The sequence below is a fragment of the Pseudopipra pipra genome, chromosome 15, assembly GCF_036250125.1.
Source record: "Pseudopipra pipra isolate bDixPip1 chromosome 15, bDixPip1.hap1, whole genome shotgun sequence".
Lineage (NCBI taxonomy): Eukaryota > Metazoa > Chordata > Aves > Passeriformes > Pipridae > Pseudopipra > Pseudopipra pipra.
In genome coordinates, this window is record NC_087563.1 from 17161645 (window position 1) to 17187128 (window position 25484).

At 44.9% G+C, this 25484-nt stretch overlaps 2 protein-coding genes and 1 long non-coding RNA gene across 8 annotated transcripts; 2 read left to right on the plus strand and 1 right to left on the minus strand.

The window, feature by feature from the left end:
* The first annotated feature begins 720 nt into the window (after nucleotides 1–720).
* VDAC1 (voltage dependent anion channel 1) lies at nucleotides 721–15941 on the plus strand. 6 transcript variants are annotated; one of them, XM_064672233.1, is made up of 9 exons: nucleotides 721–878; nucleotides 7006–7075; nucleotides 7593–7642; nucleotides 7903–8055; nucleotides 8146–8198; nucleotides 10268–10495; nucleotides 13460–13610; nucleotides 14088–14145; nucleotides 14970–15941. In XM_064672233.1, the coding sequence occupies exons 2-9, from the start codon at nucleotides 7009–7011 to the stop codon at nucleotides 15059–15061; spliced, it is 852 nt and encodes a 283-aa protein (XP_064528303.1). In that variant the 5' UTR covers nucleotides 721–878; nucleotides 7006–7008; the 3' UTR covers nucleotides 15062–15941. The 6 variants fall into 6 exon arrangements, with proteins under 6 accessions (XP_064528303.1, XP_064528309.1, XP_064528307.1 ...); XM_064672239.1 differs by lacking the exon at nucleotides 721–878 and adding an exon at nucleotides 986–1002; XM_064672237.1 differs by lacking the exon at nucleotides 721–878 and adding an exon at nucleotides 990–1006.
* LOC135422761 (uncharacterized) lies at nucleotides 14088–17969 on the minus strand. The gene is made up of 2 exons (XR_010434578.1): nucleotides 17816–17969; nucleotides 14088–16196 (listed from the first exon to the last, which is right to left on the minus strand). It is a non-coding gene; the product is annotated as an uncharacterized LOC135422761 (long non-coding RNA).
* C15H5orf15 (chromosome 15 C5orf15 homolog) lies at nucleotides 17550–25167 on the plus strand. The gene is made up of 3 exons (XM_064672232.1): nucleotides 17550–17739; nucleotides 20571–21148; nucleotides 23601–25167. The coding sequence occupies exons 1-3, from the start codon at nucleotides 17565–17567 to the stop codon at nucleotides 23730–23732; spliced, it is 885 nt and encodes a 294-aa protein (XP_064528302.1). The 5' UTR covers nucleotides 17550–17564; the 3' UTR covers nucleotides 23733–25167.
* Nucleotides 25168–25484: the final 317 nt, after the last annotated feature.

The window sequence follows — 25484 nt, forward strand, 5'->3', positions numbered from 1 at the left end:
GGGCGTTAGAGTTGATTGGGCTGATTCACACGGGATGAGGTTCAACAAGGCCAAGTGCCAGGTCCTGCACTTTGGCCACAACAACCCCATGCAGGGGTTGGGGACCATACAGGCTGGGGACAGAGTGGCTGGAGAGCAGCCAGACAGAGAGGGACCTGGGAGCTGAACATGAGCCAGAGTGTGCCCAGGTGGCCAAGAAGGCCAATGGATCCTGGCCTGGATCAGGAACAGTGTGGCCAACAGGTCCAAGGAAGTGATTCTTCCCTTGTACTCAGCGCTGGTGAGGCCACCCCTGGAGTGCTGTGTCCAGTTCTGGGCCCTCAGTTCAGGAAGGACATTGAGGTCCTGGAGCAGGTCCAGAGGAGAGCAACGAGGCTGGGGAAGGGACTGGAGCACAAGTGCTGTGAGGAGAGGCTGAGGGAGCTGGGGGGGCTCAGCCTGGAGAAGAGGAGGCTCAGGGGAGACCTCCTCACTCTCTACAACTCCCTGACAGGAGGGGGGAGCCAGGGGGGGGTTGGTCTCTTTTTCCAGGCAACCATCAGCAAGACAAGAGGGCTCTGTCTTCAGCTGTGCCAGGGGAGGTTTAGGTTGGATATTAGAAAGAATGCGGTGTCCTGGCGGGATGCGGTGTCCCCGCCGGGCGGGGCGGCAGCGACGGGGAGCCGGGAACGGGCACGGCCGGGTCCCCGGCCGTGCCCGTTCCCGGCTCCCCGTCGCTGCCGCCCCGCCCGGCTCTGCCGCTCCGCCCCGCGGGTCCCGCCCGCCGTCACGCAGCAGCCGCGGCCGCCGCAGAGCCCGGGGAGGCGCCGGGCAGGGGCAGCGGGGCCGGAGGAGGCCGAGGCGGAGCGGGGAGCGCGGCGGGGCCGCGGCGGGGGCAGGTAGGGCCGCCCCGGGCTATGAGGGGGTGGTGGTGTCCCGGCCGCTCCTCGGGGTGCTGCGGGCGGAGAGAGGCCCCGTGTCCCGGCTCGTGTGTGCGGGAGCCGGAGCGAGTGGAAGCTCCGGGTCGGTGAGGGTTGTTCCTTACATAAGGCCGGGCCTGGCGGTGCGGGGATGCCCCGCGGGGCCGGGCGGGACGGAGCGGGCGCGGGGTGCGGGTTGCGGGTCCTGCCCGGCGCTCCCTGAGGGCGGGGATGGTTCTTCCCGTTCCCGGCGAGCGAAGGTCGCCGGTGGCCGCATCTTACATCCCTCCCACCTCCTCCTGCGGGGTCCGAGAGCACCCGGACTGATTTTTTTTTTCCCATCCGTTTTATTCCCGGACTGTAGCTCTGCGGCTGGGAGGGCATCATGCCAGTTTAAGGATCCCGAGGGTTCGGTTGTCCCCTCCCGCACGGAGGGGCCGCAGCAGCGGCTGCCTTCCATTCTGCCTCGTCACAGCCCTCGGCTGGGAACAACTCTTGCTGGAGGGGGGGAAAGGCTCGTCCAGGCTTCGGGTATTTGCAAAAAAAAAAAAAAAAAAAAAAAAGTAACAAAATTTTCTGAAAATGAAGCGGGGCTGACTCATCTTGGTGACCGAGAAGGCAGGGTTGTGTCTCTGGGGAATATTTATAGCGATTCCAGCAGAAACAGATCCCAGCTTGTTTGTCAGATGGTTTAGTGAGGATCAGAGGTGTGTTGCAGTTTGTTTTGCTGGATGCAGCGGATGGTTGAATAATCACCTGTCTCACAGCATTTCACCTATGAAATTTTGTTGAAATTCCTTCCAAAATGGGCTTTTGCACTATAAGAATGACATTCTGGAATAATCCTTCCCCCAGCACTCTCCATCAAAGGTTTGTGTTGATCCACCGCCTGCACCTCTTCTTCCTGCCCACATTTTGGGGTGAATTTGGGGGTATGGAGGTGTGGGGGACATCACTGCTGGTTGCTGTTGCAGCAGGAGGAGGTCCCAGCCCTGGCAGTGTTGGGATGCAGGCAGGACACACAGCTCAGGCCCTCCTGAGCTTGGCATCTGCTGCAGGTAGGGAAAAAACCCAACCACCGGTGTGGCGGGTGCTCCTCTTCTGTGTGAGCTGTCACATTGTGCTGGAAGACAAAAATTCCATTTTAATTAGTCACCCCCATTGATCTGGCACTGGGTGTTCCTGCAGCAGGGCTGTGAGTGAGGGACATGTCCCTTCCTGAATGCATGGGGTGGGACAGAGCTGGGACAGCAGCACTGCTCCTCTCCTCCTCTGCAGGCATTTCACAGAAACAGTTAACATGAATTAATTTAATATGTAGGATATGTGGTCCTGTGTTCTTCCCTTGCAGTTCAGTAGCTACAGTAGCTACAACAGGCTGCAACATCCCCCAGCTTCATTTAATTGATACTTATATGTGACAGTTTAATAAGGGGTTGCCATATAACATTGCAATTCTTAATTTACACCCAGACAATTAAGAGCAGGCTGTCTCTTTCTGTAATTCCATAATTAGTATAGCCTAAATAATAATATTTACATTTGCTTTTAAGGGTTTTATCTCCTTTATGCTCCTGTGTTTATTGGGCTACAGACATGGAGCATAAACCAAGCTTTAAATCTGCTCCTTCATGCATGAAGTTCCAAAGCAAAGCTGCAGCAGGAAGGCTGGGATGCTGTGAGTGTCACAGGGAGGCTGCAGGGCTTTATAATGCTGGTACAAAAGAAATTGTGGACTCCCAAGCCTTAAATTTTGAGTCATAATGATGCATGGATTATATTATGTTGGCACAGTAGCAAGTTGGGGCAAAAAGTGTTATTCAATATTGAGTCTCATCACGCAGAGTATTTACAAACCACGTGCTTCTCAAAAGCCTCGTGAATGTGCCCAACTTGATGTTTGACCTCAGCATGACTGTGCATGCATTTATGGGTGAGTGTGTGCTTAAATCTCTGCCCTGTGAGGCTGCTGAACCTGATCTGGAGCAGACTGTGGGCATGACTTGAAGGGATTTTGGGATCTGGATGATAAAACCCAAACTGCGGAGCCCGTGCCGAGCTCTCTCGGCAGACTGGGATGGCGGATGGTGGGACAGGGACACCGGTGCCATGTGGAGCTGGTGACTCCAGCCTGTGTGGGATATGGGGAGAGCTGGGCCCTGTTCTGTCTGAGAGCAAAAAGCACCGTCCTTCATGGTCTGTTGATACAACAGGTTGGGAAATGACACTGCACAGGCTGTAGGGCCAGGAAGAGGCTTAAAAGTTGCTTCATTCCAAGGACAAATTTTTCCTTTAATGAAGGACATAACTGACTAATATTCTTTATTTTTAATCTTGAGGTAAGAGACCCTCATGAGCATTTTTCCCCCTGCAGACAGACTGTACCTGGTCTCTAACCCAATGCTGTCAGTCCCTCCCAGCTGTCCCCAGCAGCTGTTATGTGTCTTTTCTGCAGTTCACATCTTTCCAGGGATAATGCTCATGGAGGCAGGGAGATGGAATGTTCAGAACTACTGTTACCATCGAGAAATGGAACATGAGTTCAAACTTATTGGGAAAAAATGTGGCTGCAGTAGAGTTAAATGCAACCTTTTTATTTTCTTAGCCTCGAATCTGACAGACTTCCATCGTCCTTGTGGGAATTTTATTCTTATAGTGAATTTTATTCTTATCCTGAATTTTTAGATTGCTCCTTTCCCCATGTAAATATCAAAAAGCTGATAAGTCTGTGCAGGGAAACTTTAACTTGGGCATGTGCAAGAGTTACCAAGCAGAGCTGAGTTTTCCTTTGGTTGCAGCCAGTCCTTATGTTTGCCAAGGGCACCCTGGGGGTTTGCTGCTTGTTGGACTGAATTTGATTTAATTGCCCAGAACTGCATCACAGAGTGAAAACTTTGCCATCTGTGACACTGGAAAATTTTCAAATTTGGCCTGCTGTAATGAAATCTTCCCTGGGCCTGGCTCTTGGGTCCTGCAGCTCCAAGGGGAGCTCCTGGTTTTCTCCCTGTGGCTCTTATAAATCTGGAGGTGTGCTTACAGCAGCACTTGGAGCTGACTCCTCACTTCAGGTTTTCTTCACTCATCACTTGTGCTGTGGTGTTTCTTACTCAAGAAAATCAAAATATTTTCCTACTTAGAGCATGTTACAGGTCGTGTACTTGGTCTCCTCTGCGGGGGAGTCGAGGTACCTCGTCACGCTGAGCTATTTGCACAGTTGGACAAGGATAAAAGCAATGAATTCATTTCAGTCCAAACCTAATCTGAGTTAATGTGCGGGGATCGCACTGGTGAAAAGCAAGGGCACTCGGCCACGGCCATTCCTTGATCCTTTAAGAGTCTGAATCCCTGCTAAGCATGCTTGTCTTACAACCTGCACTCGCACAGGATGTAATCAGTTTTGTTTTCCATCTGTTAAACAAGAGGCTTCTGATTAGCCACTGCAAAGGGAAGTCATTATTTTTGTTTTGTTCTCGCTGACAACAGCAAGGTTAAGCACCAGGTACAGAGCTCGGAGTGTGCCCCGCACTCAGCAGCTTTAAACACCTTGCTCTGTGTGTGTTCCATGCTTTGCCTTACAAGCAGCAGGGATTTGGCTTTCAGCATTGTCCCCTAATTATAGTAATTGTCTAAGTGGAGCTCTCCATGTCTCCCACTGTTCTGGGCCCAGACTGCAGCAGTGGAGCAGCCTGGCACAGCTCATCCCCCCAGCCAGCCTGGCCACGTCCAGGAGGGACACGCAGGCATCAGGGAACAACGCTTGGCTTCATGGGCTTGGGTATGGGAAAAACATACCTGAGAAGATCCAACCACACAGCCTTCATTTAGCAAGAAAATATTTTGATTTTACTAAGCGACTCCAAGGGACCGTTGATGAAATTGGATCTGGGAGGTTCCAAGGTGCAGCTGGCAGAGCAGTCCATTATCTTTCGAAGCAATGCTTATTTGACTTTTCAAGTGGAGGGATTTGTAACATTTTTAATTTTTGATGATGCTAAATGGCACTATCATCAGGAGGCTCTCACGGGGCTGGGCTGCTCTGGCAGGGCAGGAGCATTTCCTGCAGACATACAGCCCTTAGTGACTCCTGCCAACCCTCTCCTGAGTGATGCCTGACTTTGGGCTGTGATCACAAAGCAGGGCATTGTATCTGCTTCTAGCGACTTGTATGAGGAGCAGAGGAATTGCTCAACAAAATCTGGTAGTACTTACTTCGGGTTTTTTGGTGCCTATGGGTTTTTTTCCCCTCCCCTTCCCTCCCCCCTCTTTTTGAAGGCTAGTTTTGTGTATAGACATTCAATTTCATGTTTTCACAAAAAACCCAAAGTTTAGGTCCAATATAAGCAGCTAAAACTGCTTTGGAATGATTTTTTTTTAAATTACCTTTTAAAAAAAATGTATTTTAACTCTTTAGCTGCTTATGTATTTGAGGCTGCACGTTACTACTGAACTATAACTGGAAGGAGGTGCCATGCACCCAAGTAGTCTGTGCAACTGAAGCTACATCATAGTATTTGCCCTTGTATCCAATGTTATTTATTTTCTGAGAAGACTGCTTTTATTTAGCCACCAGATCTGTTTTGTTCCCTCCAGGATAGGGATTCCTCCTTATGCAATAGCAATATCCTGCTTTAACAGGCAACAGCTTGTTGCCTGGAGTGCTTGAGGCGCTGAGTGGCTGCTCCAGGTCCCTCTCTGATCTTCCTGGGATGATGTTCTCAAGAACTGCATCCCAGACTGCAGCCAGGGAGACTGTTAAAGCACCTCTGTGTTCTAGTGGCTTTGTTTGGGGTTTAAAGGACTAGTCTTCTACTAACATTGAATAATCTGAAGTGAGAACCAGCAGGCAGTTTTTTAAGTATTAGCACGCATATGTAGTAAACTGCTTATTACTTCTGCATAGCCAAAAAGTTTGGGAAAATGGAATTTTAGTGCAGCATCTGGTGTGGAGAGGATTAGCTGCCTAAGTATGATTTATCTCCTTTGCTTTTTAAAATTAGGAAATCCTGTCTGTGAAGACAGAAGGTGTACACCACTTTGGATTGCTTGACTTTTGTTTCCCTCGAAGAAATGACTGTGCTCGAATGAGGGAGTAGAAATTACTGTGCTTGGGTGAAAAAGGAGATTTGGTCGGTTGGTTTCTCTGAGGATCCTGTTTGCTCCTCTGTATGTGGTGGAACAGTTTTCCCATTGGCTGAGAAGATGGGATGCCTTCAGGAGAGCAGTGAACTAGGAATGTCAGGGCCTGCTGAAGATGGGAAAGTGGATCCCCATGGCACTGTGGGCATCCCTAACAAACCAAACAGAGTGCAGAAAGCTGCCCCTGCCATGTCCCCACCTCTGGGCTGGGCCTTGGCAGGGAGCTCCACTCTGCATTTGGCTGCCGAAATGGGGTTGTGGTTGCCCTCCCAGCCCGACTTCACAGTGTGGCCTCTCTGCAGGCTCAGTTTTTCTCATTTTTTCTCAGATGATGCACAGAAAAACACTTAAAGGTCAATGTCTAAGGAGGCATCTTAACCCATTAACAGCGACAGCAAAGTCAAAGAAAACTGAAGGAGAAGAATGACCATTTATTGATTTTGCTGCCATAAATGTTCCCCATTTGCTGTTCTGCATTAGGGGGTGAGAGATGCTCCTGATGGGAGATGCTCCTGATGGGAGATGCTCCTGGTTGTTACATTCTCTGAGTGAATGAGCTGGGGCCCTACTGCTTTCCATCAGAATGCACAGGTCCATTAGGAGAAACAGGAGAAACGTTTCCAAGAAAAGGGTTTAAAAAAACCCCAGAAGTTGTTCATTCATGCAGTTACACTGATAAGAGAACAACAGTCAACTCTTTGGGAAGGCATAGACAGTTCCTTTTCTTCCAATATATATTTGTTCTGCAGCCTGTTTCCCACCCTCAGTGGCAAATCATTGCTGTTGCAGGCAAACTGGAATCACACTGTTTGCTGGAGCTGCTTTCCTCAGGCTGTGTTGAAGTGCTAAGTGGGGGATACAAAGTAAATGTGGCTGAAATGGGCTAAAGTTTCTCGTTACTTAAACGGATTGAGTAAGTTTCTGTACACTGTCATTTCCTTTTTTTGATTTCTTCATTTTTCCCTTCCAGAAAATGGCTGTTCCACCTGTTTATGCTGATCTGGGCAAAGCCGCCAGAGATGTTTTCACCAAGGGATATGGTAAATAAAGCCAAAATGAGTTTGGTATCTTGCTGTCTACCTGATTGAAGTATTCCAATAATTACCATTAGAATCCACGGAGTTTTCCGTCACAGCTTCACATTGCCTTTGCTGTGTAACTTACTTTTCTTTTGACAAAATTCTTCCTGTCCCCCATAGGACTGTTGTCTGTTTTGAGAGAAAATTGTGTGTTGTGTTTTGGCTGTTCCTTTGTGTCGATGAGTAGGATCATTGCTGTCAGAAGTTTGATTATGAACAGAATGCTGCTCACTATGAATAAATTCATTATTACCTAATTTGGTCCCACTTACATTGCTGAGGTCAGTAGGATTATGAGTCAAGTGCTATCTGAAGTGAGTACAAGCTGCTTCATAAAAACACATGGTTTGATAACTGTACCCTTGGTTTAACTCTTCAGTAGTCCACAGGTGATTTAGAAGGGATTTTAAAGAAATAAATCAGAAATGCTTTTCTAATCAGAATATATATGATTCACTTTTTTTTACTCACCTTCTAGGTTTTGGGTTAATAAAGCTTGACTTGAAAACGAGATCTGAAAATGGACTGGTGAGTTTGGAAACACATTGAAATCCTAAACACTGCAACGGTGTTGTGCTTACTGTATATTTCTTTTTAAAATAAATATGCATCCCTTACCCTCTCCCTTTACCATGTTTCACATATAACTTTGCAAGTTCCTTTGTATTTATCTGAACTAATATTTAACAAATTATAATGACTAATGTGTTCTAGATGTATAAGTATTTACCTGTGTATTAGTGGCAAACACATATTTTACATATGTGGTCTTTTTTTTTTTTTTCTAGGAATTTACAAGCTCAGGTTCAGCAAACTCAGAAACAAGCAAAGTTAGTGGTAGTTTGGAAACAAAATACAAATGGGTGGAATATGGATTGATGTTCACAGAGAAGTGGAACACCGACAACACACTAGGCACTGAGATCACTCTGGAAGATCAGGTAAGCTTCGGCTCCAAAAATGCAGTTTGCAGAATCACTTATGCCAATCTCTAATTAGAAATCCAACCAGTGAATTTCTTTTCTGTTCAGCTTGCACGGGGCCTGAAGCTGACCTTTGACTCCACCTTCTCTCCTAACACTGGGTAAGCAGTGAGTGAGCTGAAGTGACAAAAAGGCATTTTTAATTTCTCTGTCCTGAGATGCTGAGACAGCTGATAATCAGGCTGTGTATAATGAAATGGTGCACATCTTTTAGCATTAACTATCCCCTTTTAATCCTCAGCTATAGCAAGCAAACTTTTACATGCAGTAACTTGAAAATTATCGTCAGAATTGGGGAGTGAGGAAAAGGTTGTTTGTGCTCCCGTTTGTGGCCGTGTCAGAGGATGAGCTGCTGCCTGAATAAAAGCACCCACCAAGTCAGCTGTGATGCAAAGCTTAACAAGCTCTGGGAGCCAGTTGGCCAGGGCTCTAATAGGGTGGCACAGAACTGGGCTCTTCTCCCGGGCTGAATTTATCCTGGGAATTCTTGCCGGGCCCTGCGTGCCGTGGCGGTGGGTGGGTGTTCCTGGCACGGCGATTGGATGCCATGTTTTATGTGGGCCACAGGGATTAAGGAGCAGCTGTAGGGCTGCATGTTGGTTTATTTTTTTCCCCTGATTATCTTGGTGCAAGCAGTGCTGCCAGTGAGTCAAAATACTCTGCACATCAGCCTCCCAGAGCTGCCCTCTGCACTTCAGGCCACGGGGGGTTACAGTGCCAGGGGGGGTTCACCCTGTCCTTTAGATTTAGTGTCCTGCATTGTCACCTGCTTCCAGTCCACTCCTAATTCTAGATTAACGAGGTATTTTTGTTAACCAGAATAATCTTGTTTGTTTAGAGTTATTTAACTGTAGGATTCTTAAAGAAATAGGAAAAAAAATGTTTATGGGAATGATGTTACAGCTCTATAACTTTCTTGGGCACTTGACAGGTTGCCTTAGAGGGGACTAAAATTTGAGTAAATGGAGTGAGATTGAGTCCTGGTGTGACCTGGTTTAGATTGATAGGGATGCATCATGTCTGAATATGAGACCTCTTCTCCCCTTCCCACATTACTGACTGTGATGAGTCTTTCAACAGGGAAGGTCATTTTTAGGAGTGCTCCGTGTTCTTGCCTCTGTCCCTGCTGACGCTGGTGGGAGAGGTGCCACTGACTTTTACAGAAGTTGCAGATGAGGGCTTTTGGCACTCCTGCACTCTAGTTCTGATTCTGCAAAACACAAGAAATTCCTGAGGCTGAAATAATAATAAAAAAGAGAGCAGTCTCTGTGTGGGTCTGATAAAGCACTGATACAGTGTCTGGAGATTGCTTTTGCTAGCTGGTGTGAAAGGTTGATTGGAAATTTTAAATTAGTCTGATTTTTCCAGAAAGATTTCAGTAAAAATTTGGTCAAAGGCAGAAGACACTTTTAAAAAGAGAAGCAAAAAATCTTAAATAAGAGTAGCTGAATATATTAGATGTAACTCTCTTGCCTTGTGAGGGTCTGCACCTTTGATGTAAATCACCCTAAAGACACATGAGAAAACACTGTTCTGGCCAATAGTATAAAAAGAAACAGGTGACTCAGGAAAGTGTATTTCTGCATTAACCTGGCAGCTTTCTGGTGGCTTTAACCATTAAACTTCATAAAGCACCCTAAGGAGTAATTGGGGTGTCAGAGCCACTGAAACAGGAGGAAACTGCAGCCAAAGTAGTGATTCCTTAATGTCTATCACAGTAAATAAAATTACCAATTCAACAGGATTGCCTAAAAATTGTTTGTTTGGGACAGGCCAACTACTATGAACTTTTGGTGGCAAACCTGTAAACTGCTGCAGTTTCCCTTCCATCCCTGCATCTGCCAGACTTCCAAACCCATCAGATCAGTTGGAGGTGAGGATTTGTTTTTGTCACCTCCCACCTGTGTGCTGCTGCTTTTCAGAACAGAGCCCAGGAGTGCTTTCTGGGGCACCACGCTGCATTTTATTGCTCAATTGCAAATAACTCCCTGTAACTGAATTAGGGTTTTGCAAAGGTGGAAGGTAGGAAGGCAACGTGCTGTGTGGCTCTCCAGGGGTGTACACGTTGTCTTCAGAAACTACTACACTGAGTTAAAGGAAGTGATTTGATGGGATTGCTGCCTACAAGCGTGCCTTTCCAAAAATAAGAGATTCTTTGTCTCCTCTTTAGGAAAAAGAGTGCTAAAATTAAGTCAGGATACAAAAGGGAGCACATCAACCTGGGCTGCGACATGGATTTCGATATCGCGGGTCCTTCGATACGCGGAGCCCTCGTGCTGGGCTACGAGGGGTGGCTGGCAGGCTACCAAATGACTTTTGAGACAGCCAAGTCGAGAGTAACCCAGAGCAACTTTGCTGTTGGCTATAAGACTGATGAGTTCCAGCTTCATACTAATGTGTAAGTACTGGCAGACAGGCATTCAAAAGAAATTTGGAGGGATTCTGCTGCTTACCAGGACGGTGACAGGGACGGAGGGTCAGCAATGGAGAACCAGGGGATGGTGGATTTGAAACTGGATCTTCATTAAGGATGTCAAGCTGCATTTTTTTTAGCTGCATTAACTTTTCTTTTGAGTTATGTGGGTGAGGGAGTGCATGATGGAAGGAATTGGAACTCACTGAGCACCCTAGAGTCCAGTGTGTGTCTGTCTAACAGATAAGGATTATTAGAATCTGTTAGCAGAATAATAAAACAATATAATAAGATATATAGTAATAAAAACAATATAATAAAGATACTCTTTGTGAAAGCTGAAATAAAAGCAGTGCTTTCCTTTTGCACCTGTCAACATCAAACAAAACGGTGGCTTGATCTGTAGCTGGAAGAGTTAATCACAGGATGAACAAGAGCAGGCAAAAGGGAGTTACTGCAAGAGACAGGGACTGGGTTTGTTTTAGTACTGGAAGTGATATGGTGTAAAAGGTTTTTTGGCATTACTTGGTAATAATCTATTTACTCAGGCATTTGTGCTTTCTGAATGTATCAACAGTGGGAAACCAGAACCAAATTCCTTGAAAACCTTAATTTCTCTGTCTCCTGTTCCTCTTAAAAAAGCAATTTATGACTTTGGGGAAGACAGGTTTTTAAGATTAGGCAATCCCTAATCCATTCTCCCAGCCCCCCCTTTCCGTGCCCTTGGGTAATTGGATATTTTGCATGTAGCAGAGCTATTCCAGGCTGTTTCCATCTGGGGGCTGAACAACTGTTCTGCCTTCCTGGAGCTGCTGCTTCAAAGGCCTTCTGTTCTGTCTCCTGCTGGTTTGCAGAGATGTGGTTTAGGAAGCCCCCGCTGCCTTTCAGAACAGTCGGACCCCCACAGCCCAGACAGGGTGTTTGAAGGGTTGCCAAAGCACAAAAATGTGGGCAGAGAACTTTCATCAAAACAATCCGTGGGGTCCCCTTCACTCAGGAGTTAGGAGTTATTCCTTCAAGCACAATGACTCTCTGTTATGCTGTAGCAGTTCAAAACATTGTATTATTGGCTTTTGCTATAAAATGCTGTGATTATTATTACTATTAATTAGAGCAACAGCAGAAAATCACTTTATAACACCAGCAGGGGCTCGGATCTGACTGTTTCTTGAATTCCTGAGGGTCTGTTTCTCAGGTTGCTGTTACTGTACCAAACCACAAATGTGTGATATGAGTAGAAATCCCATTTATTGTTAATAACAGGTTAGTTAGGTGTTTGATGTGTTCCTACTTTGAAATGTGTCGGAGCTTTTATATAATGGCAGAAGGAGTTGTGTGTGGGACTCCCCTCACTCCCCTGGTCAGTTGTTATATCTGCACAGGTCAGTGTTTCACAGGGATGCTGTGGCAGAGCTGATAATTTAACAAGGTGGGGCTCAAAGCACTGTTTTTTGTTCCTGGCATTACACAGACCAGCTGGGGACTTTAGCAAGTTACTTTCCTTAAGGGTGCCTTAATATATTAATTTTCATAGGGGGCTAATGTTTTTTTTTATCTACATCTGAAATGTGCTGTTATTACTATCAGTGTTAAAAGGAGGTTTGACTTTATTATTATTAATAATAATAACTTAAAGGAGGTAGGGCTGGATAATTTCTAGTTTTAAAATGACTTTCCTCATCTTTTAAGCATAGCTCAGACCGCCCCCCCCTAATGTTGCAGGTCAAGACAGAGCTGTGTGGGAACCTTGCACAAAATCTGCCTGTATAACCAGCTCTCCTCAGTCCTTTTTAATCCTTCCTTTTCTTGAGAGCCAAGCACATGCAGTTAATGTGAGCTTCAGTCTTATCTGAAGTAAGTATTGTAGTGTTTTTCTGGAAGAATTGCTCTAACAACTTAAAAGGCTGCTGCTATTGCTTGAACTTTTAAATAGGTGTATCACTACTGTTTGGGCAACTGGTATGAGCTATGGAACATCAGGCCAAAGGGGGAAAATGGAAAAGATTCTAAATCTACTCTGTTTTTAATCCCTAAAGGTCTGGTATACTGTAATAGTTGGAACCAGATTATTTCACAGTTAATCATAATTGCTTTATTTGCAGAGGTCTTCCTGGGGTTTAAAGCCTGTTCTCTGCAATATGTTTGTATCCTCTCTTAAGAAAACGAGTGAAAATGGAAATTCAGATGCTCACTGGTTTACAAGGAGTGCGAGGCCTTTAGGAGTCTTTGGCTCTTGTTTTTATGCTCTGCATGCTCTGATGTTTTGCCTTTTATTTACCACACTTTATTCCCTGTATGACAGTGGTGGCAGTAGCAATTGGAAGTTATGCTGCTCATCAGTCAGCTCTGGGCCAGTGCTCTCTGCAAAGCAAAATTAGTTCCATTTCCATTTCTAGCCCAGAGACTATAGCACAGATGTACCATCAGGAATGTTGCAAATGGAATTCATTTGCAAAAGCCAATAGAGTAGGACATTAAATTGGCATCTTCCCTTCTGATACAGTTCCTCTGTGTCTGGTAAAAGTGCTGACACGGCAGTTTGGGGATGACTCAGGCTCTGTGGCTCCCTCTCAGGACACGAGGGAGCCATTCATAGGGAAAGTAATTATTTCAGACACATGCAGGGAAAAATAAATCTCTTTACTACAAAGACTCCCATTGCAGGGAAGGGAAAATTGGAAGCTGTCATCACTGGTCTGATTTTTGATAGTTTGTCCTGTTTTTTTTTTCAGTTTCAGAAGTTGCTGAAACGCAGTAATCTTCACTGAATTGAAGCATCTAAAAAATAACTTCATAACCAATCTGGCCTAATGTCTCTATCTTAGCTGTTACGGGTCATACTTAATGAGGTGTGAGGGGATGTTGTGCAAATAGAGATCTTGCTGGAGAAATAAAAGCTGGTTGTTTTGCGTTGCTGTTGAAAACCACACCGATGCATTCTCCTTCCAGGAACGACGGGACGGAATTTGGCGGCTCCATTTACCAGAAGGTGAATGATAAACTGGAAACAGCCGTGAATCTGGCCTGGACAGCCGGGAATAGCAACACTCGCTTCGGAATAGCCGCCAAGTATCAGATTGACCCAGATGCCTCTTTTTCTGTGAGTCCTGTGCATGCACATTTAGAAGCATTTGGAAGTAAGTGAAGCAACTTTTCCATCAGCAGAGCACGCTCTGGATGCAGTCCTGTGCTGTGGAGTTGGCACGTGGGTCTGTTTGCCTTGGCTTTGGCAGCCTGAGAGCACAGCGATTGGATTTTCCTTAAAGGCACACAGAATGTTTGATCCTGTTATTGGGCACTATTTTGAGAATGTTTTCGTGTCAGTCTGGAAAAAATTAAAAGCTATGTCAATAAAACCAGTGTTTTCTACAGTGGCTATAGATACTTTGAGATTGGGGGCTTAAGTTATGGGAAAATTATCTCTAGATTTTAAGGGATTTAAAACTTGAAATCCTTTACCTGCTTAATAGCTGTTGCTTAATTTTCAAGTGTGAAGGACTTTGAAGAAAGCTACTAAATTATTTACTGAATTTATTACTTATTACTAAATAATGCTGTATTTTTTTTTCCCTTGAAGGCTAAAGTGAACAACTCCAGTCTGATCGGGTTAGGATACACTCAGACTTTAAAGCCAGGTAGGTCTAGGCAGAAAAAAAAATCAGAATCAATAAAGTGATATTTTAGTCTTGAAATACCAGAAGTTTTTTTGATGACAAAATGTGATGGGTTTTGTAAGATTGCTGTTGTGCTTGGCAAGCCAGGGATGAACCTTTCTAGGGACTGCTCTGTTAATTTTGGATGCCTGTTGGAAGCAGAATTATTAGAGACCATGGTCCACTGCCCAGTCAGATACTCTTTTATGTTGATACAAAATATAATTAGTTGTGTCATAGATAAGTAAACACATTTTTAATACTTTCAGAGGCTTCTTATTACTGAGTTTATTTTGCTTGAAAATGTGACTTTCTCAAGGTCCCCTGGCCCAGGAAGAGGACAATCTTACTGCTGTGAAATTGGTTTTAATGTAGTCTAATAAATCTGCTGCCAGAATACTGAGCAGATTGACATGAGATATTACAGCAGACAGGGCTTGGGCTTTTTCCTACCTAGATTTTAAAGTGGTTTAGAAAGGTGGATATGTATCAAGGTCCCAATTTTTCATAATACTAGACTCTCAAATTAGATTAATCAGTAGACCTGCAGCAGCGAATTGACTCAGAGCTTTAATTACCCAGAGTGATAAAAAGCAGAATCCATCATCATGGTTTATTATAAATTTCATAACTCAGAAAGATTTCTTATCTGCAAGTTGCTGTAAAATGCCCAGCCCTTACAAGGCCAGCTGCCAAATGCCATTAACCTGGCTACCCAATAAATTAAAGCAGTAGCACAGACACTGAACCTAAAGCTCAGTCCAAGTTTTAAGTTGACTTTTCTCTCACTTTTCTCTGTTTTGCAGGTATCAAACTGACATTGTCAGCTTTGTTGGATGGCAAGAACGTCAACGCAGGTGGTCACAAACTTGGTCTAGGACTGGAATTCGAAGCATAAGGAGTGATTTCACAATTGCTAATCTGAAAATACAGCATAGCTACCTTCAGAATATAGTGTACCTTTCAATGTTTTGTCTGGGGTGCGAGTATTGCTACGTATCAGTCCTGCTAGTCCTGGTTAAAGACAGCTAAGCTTTAAAAATGATGTTGTTAAAGAAGTGGAGACAAAAGCGTAAAAAAAAAAATCCTAATTCCAGGCTTTTTTTCTTTATGTAATTGCTCATCACATGTGTCAGCTGCCACGTGATAGGAAGGAGGAAGGCGTTGATTACCTCTACTAACATACTGATGGCACAAGGAATGTGTTAATGTGGTGCAAACCCTGAGGATTTCCATGCAGACCACTCCGTTGTACTGTTAATTCCGTGAGCAAAACCTTCCAACACTTGAGGTTTCAACTGACGGGGGAATGTGCAAACTTGTCTGAAAAAGGGATTTTAAGATTTTATTTTTTTTTTTTAGCTCTGTATTCCATCAATGGTTTGTCTTATTTGGTTACCTCCCCCCCCCCTCCAGCTGTCTCCAGAATGCTTTAGGTTGTCCGCCTTGTCCAGGTCCCGTCACGGAGGAGGTTTGATGTGACTCAGCCAACGCTGCCTGTCCTGTGTTGTGGTTCCTTCCCCTTGCACTGACCAGAAAGCTTGTAAAAAACAGACAGAATCAGGGAAGAGTCTTTGCGACTGCAATCACACAGTTGCATCACTTAAATCTAAAATGGGAAGTTTTGTTTTATTACCACTTTTTTTTAGCAACTAAATGGGTACATTTTTAGAGAGTCTTCCATTTTGTGTGGAACTAGACCCCAAAATGCTGTACTTGACACTACTAAAAATGGATAAAAAACCCAAACTCGACTTGAATAAAATATTAAAATGTCACCTTTTACTTTGTCTTTATATTAATTGTGAAAACAGTTTCATCTAAATCTGTGGTCCAGAGGCAGACTGACAATGTCTTGGTGCATATTTTGTACCACATGAAACAAAAGTACTAGATTTAAGTTCCAGATATGGCACTGTTCTTACTGCTCGCTGAGCTCTGGCAACTGCACATATGCTGTGTTTAGCTCATGGATAAAACAAGATAACATCACTTGTCTTCCATTGCAGAATCCAGTAAGTTGAATTACCTTTCTGTAAACAAGTAAGTGTGAACAATGGACAGTTATGAGTTGGGATCAACTTCAGTGGCTTTTCGGTAATGTTTTGTATTTTTTCGTGGGTAAGCCATTGCTGTGGGTGGCTGCAGATGGCAAGAGCTGAGTACAGGAGGATGTGCCTGGTGAGGCAATGGCATTGCAACAATGTGAGGCTGCAGAGCCACAAACTGGGCAACACTGGCTGTCTTCCCTCTTACCACGAGCTGTTCCTGAGTGTTTCCTATCTCACATTCTTTTCCCAGCACTCCTGGGAGAAGTGGTCCTCTTCTAGACTTTACCCACCAAAATGAACCACGTGCAAAGAGCTCAGTGACATGGCAAATGCTCAATATTCATTTACATTCCCGTGTGCTGTGCATGTCCCCTGTTCTCTTGGTGTCCCTGTAAGCCTTTGGGCTCCTTCCTCTTGATTTTCTCATCCTTGAGGCATCTGCTTTAGTATTTTTTTCACCTGTGACCAGCTTCAAGCCTTCTCTCAGGGCATGGAATACCTGACCAGGGGTGAGAACAGGAAAGCTTGACTTTCTACAGATCTATCCAGTGTTGCAAAAAGCGTTCCATGAGCGCCACAGCACAAAGCCTGGACAGGAGGCCGGTGGGCACTTTCCTGGATGTGTGTGTGGGTGTCCAACCCCTCTTATCAACCTCCATCAGAAGGCAGGCAAAGGAAATTCCCTATTTTCAGTCATGGATTTGTCTCGCTCACAGCTCGGAGGGCCCTGGCAGCTCCAACACTGCCTGCCCTGCTGGGTCATCTGGGCAACCACCGGCCAGGAGGGTGCAGGGAGGTGGGACGGGGCTGTGCTGCCGTGAGAGCACCAGAGGAAACGGCCTCAAGCTGAGACAGGGAGGTTCAGATTAAATATTAGAAAGTTTTCCCTGTTGGGGTGGTCAGACATTGAAGGGCGGCCCAGGAGGCGGTGGGGTCACCATCCCCTGGAGGTGTTTGAGATGTAGCATTGGGTGATGTGGTTCAGTGGTTTAGGGGTGACAGTGGCAGGGCCGGGTGGGCGGCTGGACTGGACGACCTCAGGAGTGTCTCCCACCCTCGGTGACCCCTCGATCCCACGGCTCTGTGACCATTCCATAACCCCGGGGCTCTATGACCCCACCATTCCATAACCCCGGGGCTCTATGACCCCACCATTCCATAACCCCGGGGCTCTATGACCCCACCATTCCATAACCTCGGGGCTCTATGACCCCACCATTCCATAACCCCGGGGCTCTATGACCCCACCATTCCATAACCTCGGGGCTCTATGACCCCACCATTCCTTAACCCCGCCGTTCCGTGACCCCCACCCCTCACACCCCGCCCTCCTCGCTTCCCCCCGTGCGCATGCGCGGCCACCTCCCCGTGGGCGGTGCCTCCGCCACGTCCGCGGAGCGGCCCAAGATGGCGGCGGGCGGCGGCGAGCGGCGGGAGCGGGCGGGCTGCGCCCTCGGCCTGGCGCTGCTGCTCGGCTGGGCCCTGGCGGCCCGCGGGCAGAACCTCCGCGGGCAGGACCCCCGCGGTGAGCGCCGGGGGGGGCGGCTGGAGGGATGGCTGTGGGGCTGCGGGGCTGCGGGGGTGCCCTGCGCGTCTCTCACCGCGCTCTCCGGTTGGGCCCGTGCGGCCTCGGCCTGCGCGGGTCGTGCCTTGGGGACACCGGCCCCGGAACCGGCCTCGGTGGGGGCAGCGAGCGCTGAGGGCTGCGCTGGGGACGGGCATTGCCCGGGCGGGGATCGGGAGGCCCAGCCGGGTGTGCTCCGCTCGTGGTGCTGCGGGAGCGGTTTGGGTGGTTGGAGCAGTTCGGGTGGTGACTTCACTCATCGGACTTGGTACTTTGTTCTAAGTACTCTAGTTCTGTGCCTGGGTTTAGCCTCCCTCTTCCCGCGAAATTAAGCTTATGTTACTTTACAAGTTGGCTCCAAGTTCAGTCTCTTTCCGTCCTTCCCTTTCAGACCAGCTGTAACCCAAGGCTGGTTAGAAATGCACATTTCACGTGCAGCGGGTTTCTCTTTGTTTTAGGTGGAGTATTGGCTGGGCAGTGAGGAGAAAGGAATTACTGAAGGAAATGAAGGGAGCTGTTTGAGCCCTCAGTTCCCTCTGTGCCTGTCAGTGGGAATATCCACCCCAGCTATTTGTGCTGCCCCTCACCTGGTCTGACAGGTTGGCAGGAAGCATTTGGGACAGAAACCTGTAGGAAAACGAGAGTTTTCAACTTCAGAAATCATGAAATAACTTGCTTTCTGAAAGCAGGTCTCCTGGAAGGGCATTTTAACCATCACATGTTTTTTATGTGTGGTGTTTACTAAGAGGGCTGTGTTGCTAATTCTGTCACCAGGACTGAACATAAATATCTGTTTCTGAAGCTGAGGCATCTCTGGAGTCCAGGCACTGCTGTAACACCACCTGACTGTGTTGTGTAACTGTAAACAGTGCAGCCACCGTTTATAATGCCAAATAGTTTTGGGTAGATATCATAAATCAGCTGTGGTTGAGTTGCTAAACTTCCTGCTGCAATTAAAATAAAACCCCTCGTGTTTTAGGAACAATAGGAAAGTATTTCCCAGTCTGAAGCCGCAGCATTAGCTGGTGGGAGTCCCTTGCTTTTAAGCATGTATCCTTCTAAAACTTGAATGTCAGAATGAGTTTAAGAACAATTTGAAGTGTAAGCAGCATAATTTTATAGGGAAAATATGCTTGTTTGTATTTCAAACAGTTTAGCTATTATTATTTAGCTCTCTAACACTTTTTGTTTGTCTGAGGGGAGCAGTAAGGTTGACCTGCCTCCCTCCCAACGTGCCAACTAGCTATAAGTAAAAATTAATATAACTCTTGCAGCTGCATTTCCTCATATTTATCTCCGTGTATGCAATTAGCTGACTTGACTCCTGAAGGGAAACCAGAATTCCCTAAACTTGTCCTGTACAAGACCTGAACAAGTTCAGGTTAATATAATTCAGACCAGTAGTTTTCTCAACAACAAGTGTGTCGACTGTAAAACAGTTGCCCTTGAGCCTCAGCAGAGGCACCGTGATGTCCAGTTCACGTGAGATGAGTGGAGTCTGCTGTGTTTGAGTTGGTTAAAGAGTAATTTCCACTGCAAAGGTGTGCCCTGTAAACAAGAGCTCTGTTGTAACTGATCCTCAGTAAATATACATTTCATGAATAACATGATTCAGTGTCCCCTCTGTAATATTTTACTTGGGAGTAACCTGGCACAGGCAGTTGGTTGAATGCTTCATTTTTAGAGTCCCTAACTTCCCAGTGGGCCTTGGGAGTGCTTAATGAAAGTATTGTTACTTTTTTAAAACGAAGAAATAGTTTGGCATGCCAAGATACAGGGCAGGTGTGGTTCCCCTGTTCCAGTGCTGATGTGTGCTGAAAGTCTAAAATGTGGTCTGCAGTTTTCCAGGTGCCTCTGGAAGTGACGTGCTGTACACATGAATAGTTTGCTACTTTTCAGGTTTAAAAAAAACACTGGCTCTGTATAAACTCCCTCTGCATCTGTTTTTACCTTCCTTTGGATAGAGAAGAGGGAGGATGGGCTGTGCATGTGGTTTTAATGCTCACCTTGTTTCTTAGGGAGTTCTGCAAAGCTGTCCCAGCATTGGAGAGATGCTGAATTTGCCTGAGGGTGACTGTTACTCTTGCTGACTTATTTTATTAGAATAATTTGCTGCCAGCAATAGCCTTTCCTCCAGGAGCATGGGCAGTCAGATTGTCCTTTCTTTGGCTTTGTTTTTAACCTGTGGTTCAGTGGTTCCATTTCAGTTAACAAAAGGTTGGAAATCTTTTTCAGTAGCTGTAAATTCAGTAAAAATTAGTGCCTGGGAAGAGGTGCTGTGACCTTGTGTCCTGACTGAAGGGGACTTCACAGCATGTTCTCATTTTTGTTGGTAAAATATGTGCTGGTGAGAGATTAAAAACTTTTAACTGCAGGAAAAGCTTTGCTGAGAAAATCTTCCTCTGTAGAGCTCAGCTTCTTCTGTGGGAGAAGGAATTTGATGATGGAGAAAATACTAATTGTGTGTGAATCTGCAAGACATCATAAATCCACAGAGGGAGGGATGACATGTCTTTGAAGTTCTTATGCCTAGAAAACATGCATGCTGAATTTTTTAGGGACACTTTGGCATAATAATCTAGAAAGGATGTGCTTCCAAGCTTTAACTCCTCTCCCGCTCAAGACTTAGGAAGTTGCCAAAGTACAGGAAATGTATTTCTGCATATGACTGTTAAAAAGTTTGCAATGTGGCATATGATTTCTTGTCTGTAAAGGAAATCTGTGGCAATGGTGGGTACCACAGAAGTTACTGCCTGGTGCTTAATATTGACTGTTTCTCATTGTTTTCTCAGATCCTGTGAACGCGGAGACACTTCTGAAAAATATTTCTTCTAAAAGTGAGAATGAAACACTGAGCAGATCCCAAAATTTGACAGACAGCTTGCAGAGCCTAACCTCAACAAAAAAGGCAATCCCAACAACAGCCAAAATCAGTTCAGTGACTGCAGGAAAGGCACCTACAGCAAAAGGTGACTCTTCCTCCTCTGTTCTCCCTGCTAGTCTGGTATCTCCAATTGATGCTTCTGAAGATACTAAAATTGAGGACGAGGATCTTCTAACAGATTTGAAAGATACACTAAATAGTTCCCCACCCATCATAAAAGAAACTCTGGAGTCAGATGGAGATGATTATGGTCCTTACGAGATGACACCGATTTCCAGGTACAACCCAGACCTAGAGATGCCGGATGACGACGACTCCGACACCATCAGCAATTACAACGAGGAGATCAAGACCCTGGATGAGAAGATAAAAGGGGTTTCTGTCTCAGGGTTGGAAGAAGAAGAGGACAGCCATTTCTTTTTTCATCTGGTTGTAGTTGCCTTCTTAGTAGCTGTTGTTTATGTCACCTATCACAACAAGAGGAAGGTAGGTGTGCTCTGAAAGGTTGAGAGGAACAGCTGGAGTATTTAAAATGAGGTTGCATTGCCTGGTACACCTTTTTGATAAGAGGAACTTTTGTTTTTGGAGAATGGAATCTTTGTCCACCTAAGTCTTGTGGTGATACTAATATGCATATCATTATTCTCATTTTATATGCACAATGAAAATGAACTCAAACATTTTCAATTAGAAAATGAGTTAATTGATAACATCAGTAATCAGTCAATTCAGTAGTGGACACTGGTAGTGCACAATATGAGTTCTGTAAAGGAGACCTGAGGCAAGTCAAGTGAAGGTGAACAATTAACTGATTTTGTTTCTGCACAGGATTATAAACAGCAAATTAAGGAAGGTTTAATCCTTAATGGTGTGGGAATGTTCATGTTATGACTGTGATAATCCTTCTAATAATTGTTCATTTTAAGGTGGTCTTTATATCATAAATACTATGAGGGCTTAACTACAAACTTCTAGGAAATGTTTAACACTGCTTCCAGTTTTACATAGAGAAGAAGATCAGAGATACTGTTTTCAGGTAACTGTTTCTTCAGTGCAAACTAATTCTCTGTATCTCAAAAGTAGCCTGATTGGTGTTATTTCAAAATACATTGCTAGCATAAAAAATGAACTCCAGCCCAACCAGACCCAGTGCTGGTACATGCACAAATTTGCAATTAAACCACAGGTTAGTTTTTAGATATGAGGAAAATTAAATGTTTATCCTTGTGGAGAACACTGGTTTGGGTGAGGATGTGGGGGACTCTGAACAGAGCTAAAACCCCAAAACCTGCTTTCCTGTGCAGTGGCATATCTGGAATGTGCATTGCCAAGACTTTATAGGGAAAAATGTTGAAGACTGTGTTGCATTTGAAAATGTAACTTTGAGAGAAGTTCAAGTAAGTGATTAAAAATGCCTCATCTTTGCTACGTAAGTGAAATAATGCTTATAGTATAATTTGGGTACTTATTACTTTTTAACACTTAGAGTTAGTTTTGGGAACAGAAAATTCACTAGTACTTAAAGTATGTAGATAATGGCATGTATTTGTGTGAAACAACAGTCAAGTTGGTTCTTCTTTCTCTGTGCCCACTTCCACTGTCCTGTTTCCTCCTTTGCCAGTGTAGTTGCTCTGAATTCTTGGATGAGTTGGTAAGAAACAAGGCTAAATAGGGTGAAGATAATAGACATTTAAACATCTGATTACTCTCTGTCTTCTTTAACTGCTCAGTTGTGATGCAGAAACAGTTTATCACATCACACCAGTGCTGCTTCTGTTGCCTCTGTTGCACCAGCAATACAATTATTTTTAACAAGGGTGAAATGCCAGGATAGATAAGATGGATAAAGTAACAAATGTCACCACCTGGGGATAGTTGAATAGTCTGAAGATGCAGTGCTTCTGGAGCTACACATGTAGCTTTACTAAAAGGTTTCCAGGTGGAATGCAAACTGCAGCCGAGGGTGGCAAGGACAGTGTGCAAGTGTCTGACTGCCAGTGCTGTGGTTTATACCAACAGCAGTGTCATTGCCAGCACCGGGGGGGGAACTGGGATATCAGTAGGGCTGTGGAGCTGTCTATCAGACCCAGAAACACAGAATCAATGAGGTTGGAAAAGACCTCTGAGACCATCGAGTCCAACCTTTGACCCAACACCACCTGGCCTACTGGACCATGGCACTGATGCCACATCCAGTCTCTTCTTAAGCACCTCCAGGGATGGACTCCACCACCTCCCTGGGCAGCCCATTCCAGTGCCCAGTCACTCTCTCTGTAAAGAGTTTCTTCCCAATGTCCAACCTAAACCTCCTCAGGCATAGTTTGGGACTGTGCCCTCTTGTCCTACTGCTGGTTCCTGGGAGAAGTGACCGACCCCCACCTGGCTACAACCTCCTGTCAGAGAGTGCAGAGAGTGAGAAGGTCTCCCTTGAGCCTTGTTTTCTCCAGGTTGAGCACCCCAGCTCCCTCAGCTGCTCCTCCTAGAAGCAGCTCCAGACCCTTCCCCAGCCTTGTTGCTCTTCTCTGGACCTGCTCCAGCCCCTCCATGTCCTTCCTGACCTGAGGGGAAATCTTTTACTAAAGCTACACGTGTAGCTCCAGAGCTGGACACAGCACTCCAGGGGTGGCCTCACCAGCACCGAGTCCAGGGGAAGAATCACTGCCCTGCTCCTGCTGCCACACTGTTCCTGATCCAGGCCAGGATCCACTGGCCTTCTTGCCCCCCTGGGCACTCTCTGGCTCCTGTTCAGCTGCTGTCACTCAGTCCTACCAGCTCCCTTCCTGCCTGGCTGCTCTCCAGCCCCTCTGCGCCCAGCCTGGAGCTGCAGGGGGTTGTTGTGGTCAAAGTGCAGGACCCGGCCCTTGGCCTTGTTCAACCTGATGCCGCTGATCCCCTCAGTGTTCTGAGAGCAGATGTAACTGTGTGATTTGTGTTTCAGCTCTTCCTGCTGGTGCAGAGCCGGCGCTGGAGGGACGGGCTGTGCTCTCGGACGGTGGAGTATCATCGCCTGGACCAGAACGTGAACGAGGCCATGCCTTCCCTCAAAATAACCAACGACTACGTGTTCTGAGAGCACTGTGCTTTGGGTTTGCTGAACTTATCACTCTTTGCCTGCCCAGTCATGTAATGATATTCAGGTATCCCAAATAAGCTGCTTGTGCAGAAATGAGATGTACTCTCTGTGACCTGGATGTTTTGGAGATTAAATCTCATGGAAGATCAAGGGCATGACACATCTGTTTGCTACTTTGGTCGGGTTTTATATCAACTATGAAGATGCAGAGTTTAATAAATTAGTGCTCTTTCCATTCATTAAGCAACATCCCTTCTGTCTGGAGCAGTCTTAATAGTCGTATTACAAAAAAATAAGCATAAAATATTTTAGGTCTAATAAATTAATGACTTTGGCAACACTAAATCAAATTAATGATCTCTTTGCTCTTCACTTATATGGCTCATAAATCCCACTGTATTGAAAACTTAAAACATAATTACTTTTTTCTATGCTTAAATCCTGATGCTGCAAATCTTTTATCTTTTTTTTTTTCTGTTTCTGTTTCCTTGTTGCATAATTTGATCCTATTTTAGGCAAAATAGCTAGAATGGCAATTTAATAATTTCCGTATGTGTTCATGCAGTAAATAATTTAAAAATAATTATGTATAACCTATTTTATTCAGAAGTTTTATACCACATATTTCCTTAAAATGCTCAAGGTGTTTGTGAAGGTATGAAGCTTCCTGACTGTCCATTTTTTTCTCTAATGGTATTTATGACTGTTTCATTGTCTTTGTAATTAATGAGTGGAAAATAAGCCTTCTTGAATAATCTTACTAAAATATAGATAGTTGACAGGCTTTCTATACATCAAAGCTTTCTGTTGAATTTTAAGACAGTTGGGAAATGGTTATGTGCTTATATTATAATTGGGAGAGGCCTGAAACTGTAAGAATAATTTATTTGGTTGTTCTTCTGACCCAGGTAACAGACAGGTGAGAGTAAAGGTGTGGGGGCTGCCAGTGCACTCTCATTTTTGACAAACATTTATGCATTAGTGTAAATCAAGTACAGTAGTTTTTTTGATTTTTTTTTTTACTTTGTCTTTTGTACTTCCATTATTTATGGTTTTATGGGTTGTAAAATATAAAATTTTAGTTTTCTGTACATTCTGTTTGTGATTTAGTTTTCAACCTGAGAAATATGTAAATAACGGTGAATCAGAACCCCATAATTAATGACTTGGTATTCAAGTAGTTATGTAACATTTGGGAAAAAAATCACCTTCACAGCTGATGGCATGAGGAGTCTGAAGGCATGATGCTGTCTTAGGAATGAAGTGCTAAAAGTTCTAAATCCTACTGTTAAATGCATTCTTTTCATAACTACAGGAAGTAAAGCACAAACAAAATATCCCAAAACTCTTTTCTCGCAGTAATTTTTATCATATTTGGACTTGTATCACTTAATATTTTGAATAAGGTTTTTAAAATAAATGACAATAATGAGCTTGTGTTTTTTATCTTAACTATTTCACTCCTTTTATACAGTACCTTGTGATAAAGAACTTGCTTGGAATTGGAAACCAGTTCAAAACCATCTTTTCTGTCACCCATACTGGGTGTGTGCAGGTTTGTTTTATGCATCTGTTAAATGGTGTGTAGCAGGGTTTAAATGAAATCTTTGAAGCTACAGGAGTTAAGTTTTTTAACGTGCAATTTTTTAACCTAAGTTGTTTATTTAATAATTCTTGTGGAAGACACTTGAAATTCTTACCTGAACATCCCTGCTTTGAAGTAATGCTGCTGTGGTCAAGATCCAAAAG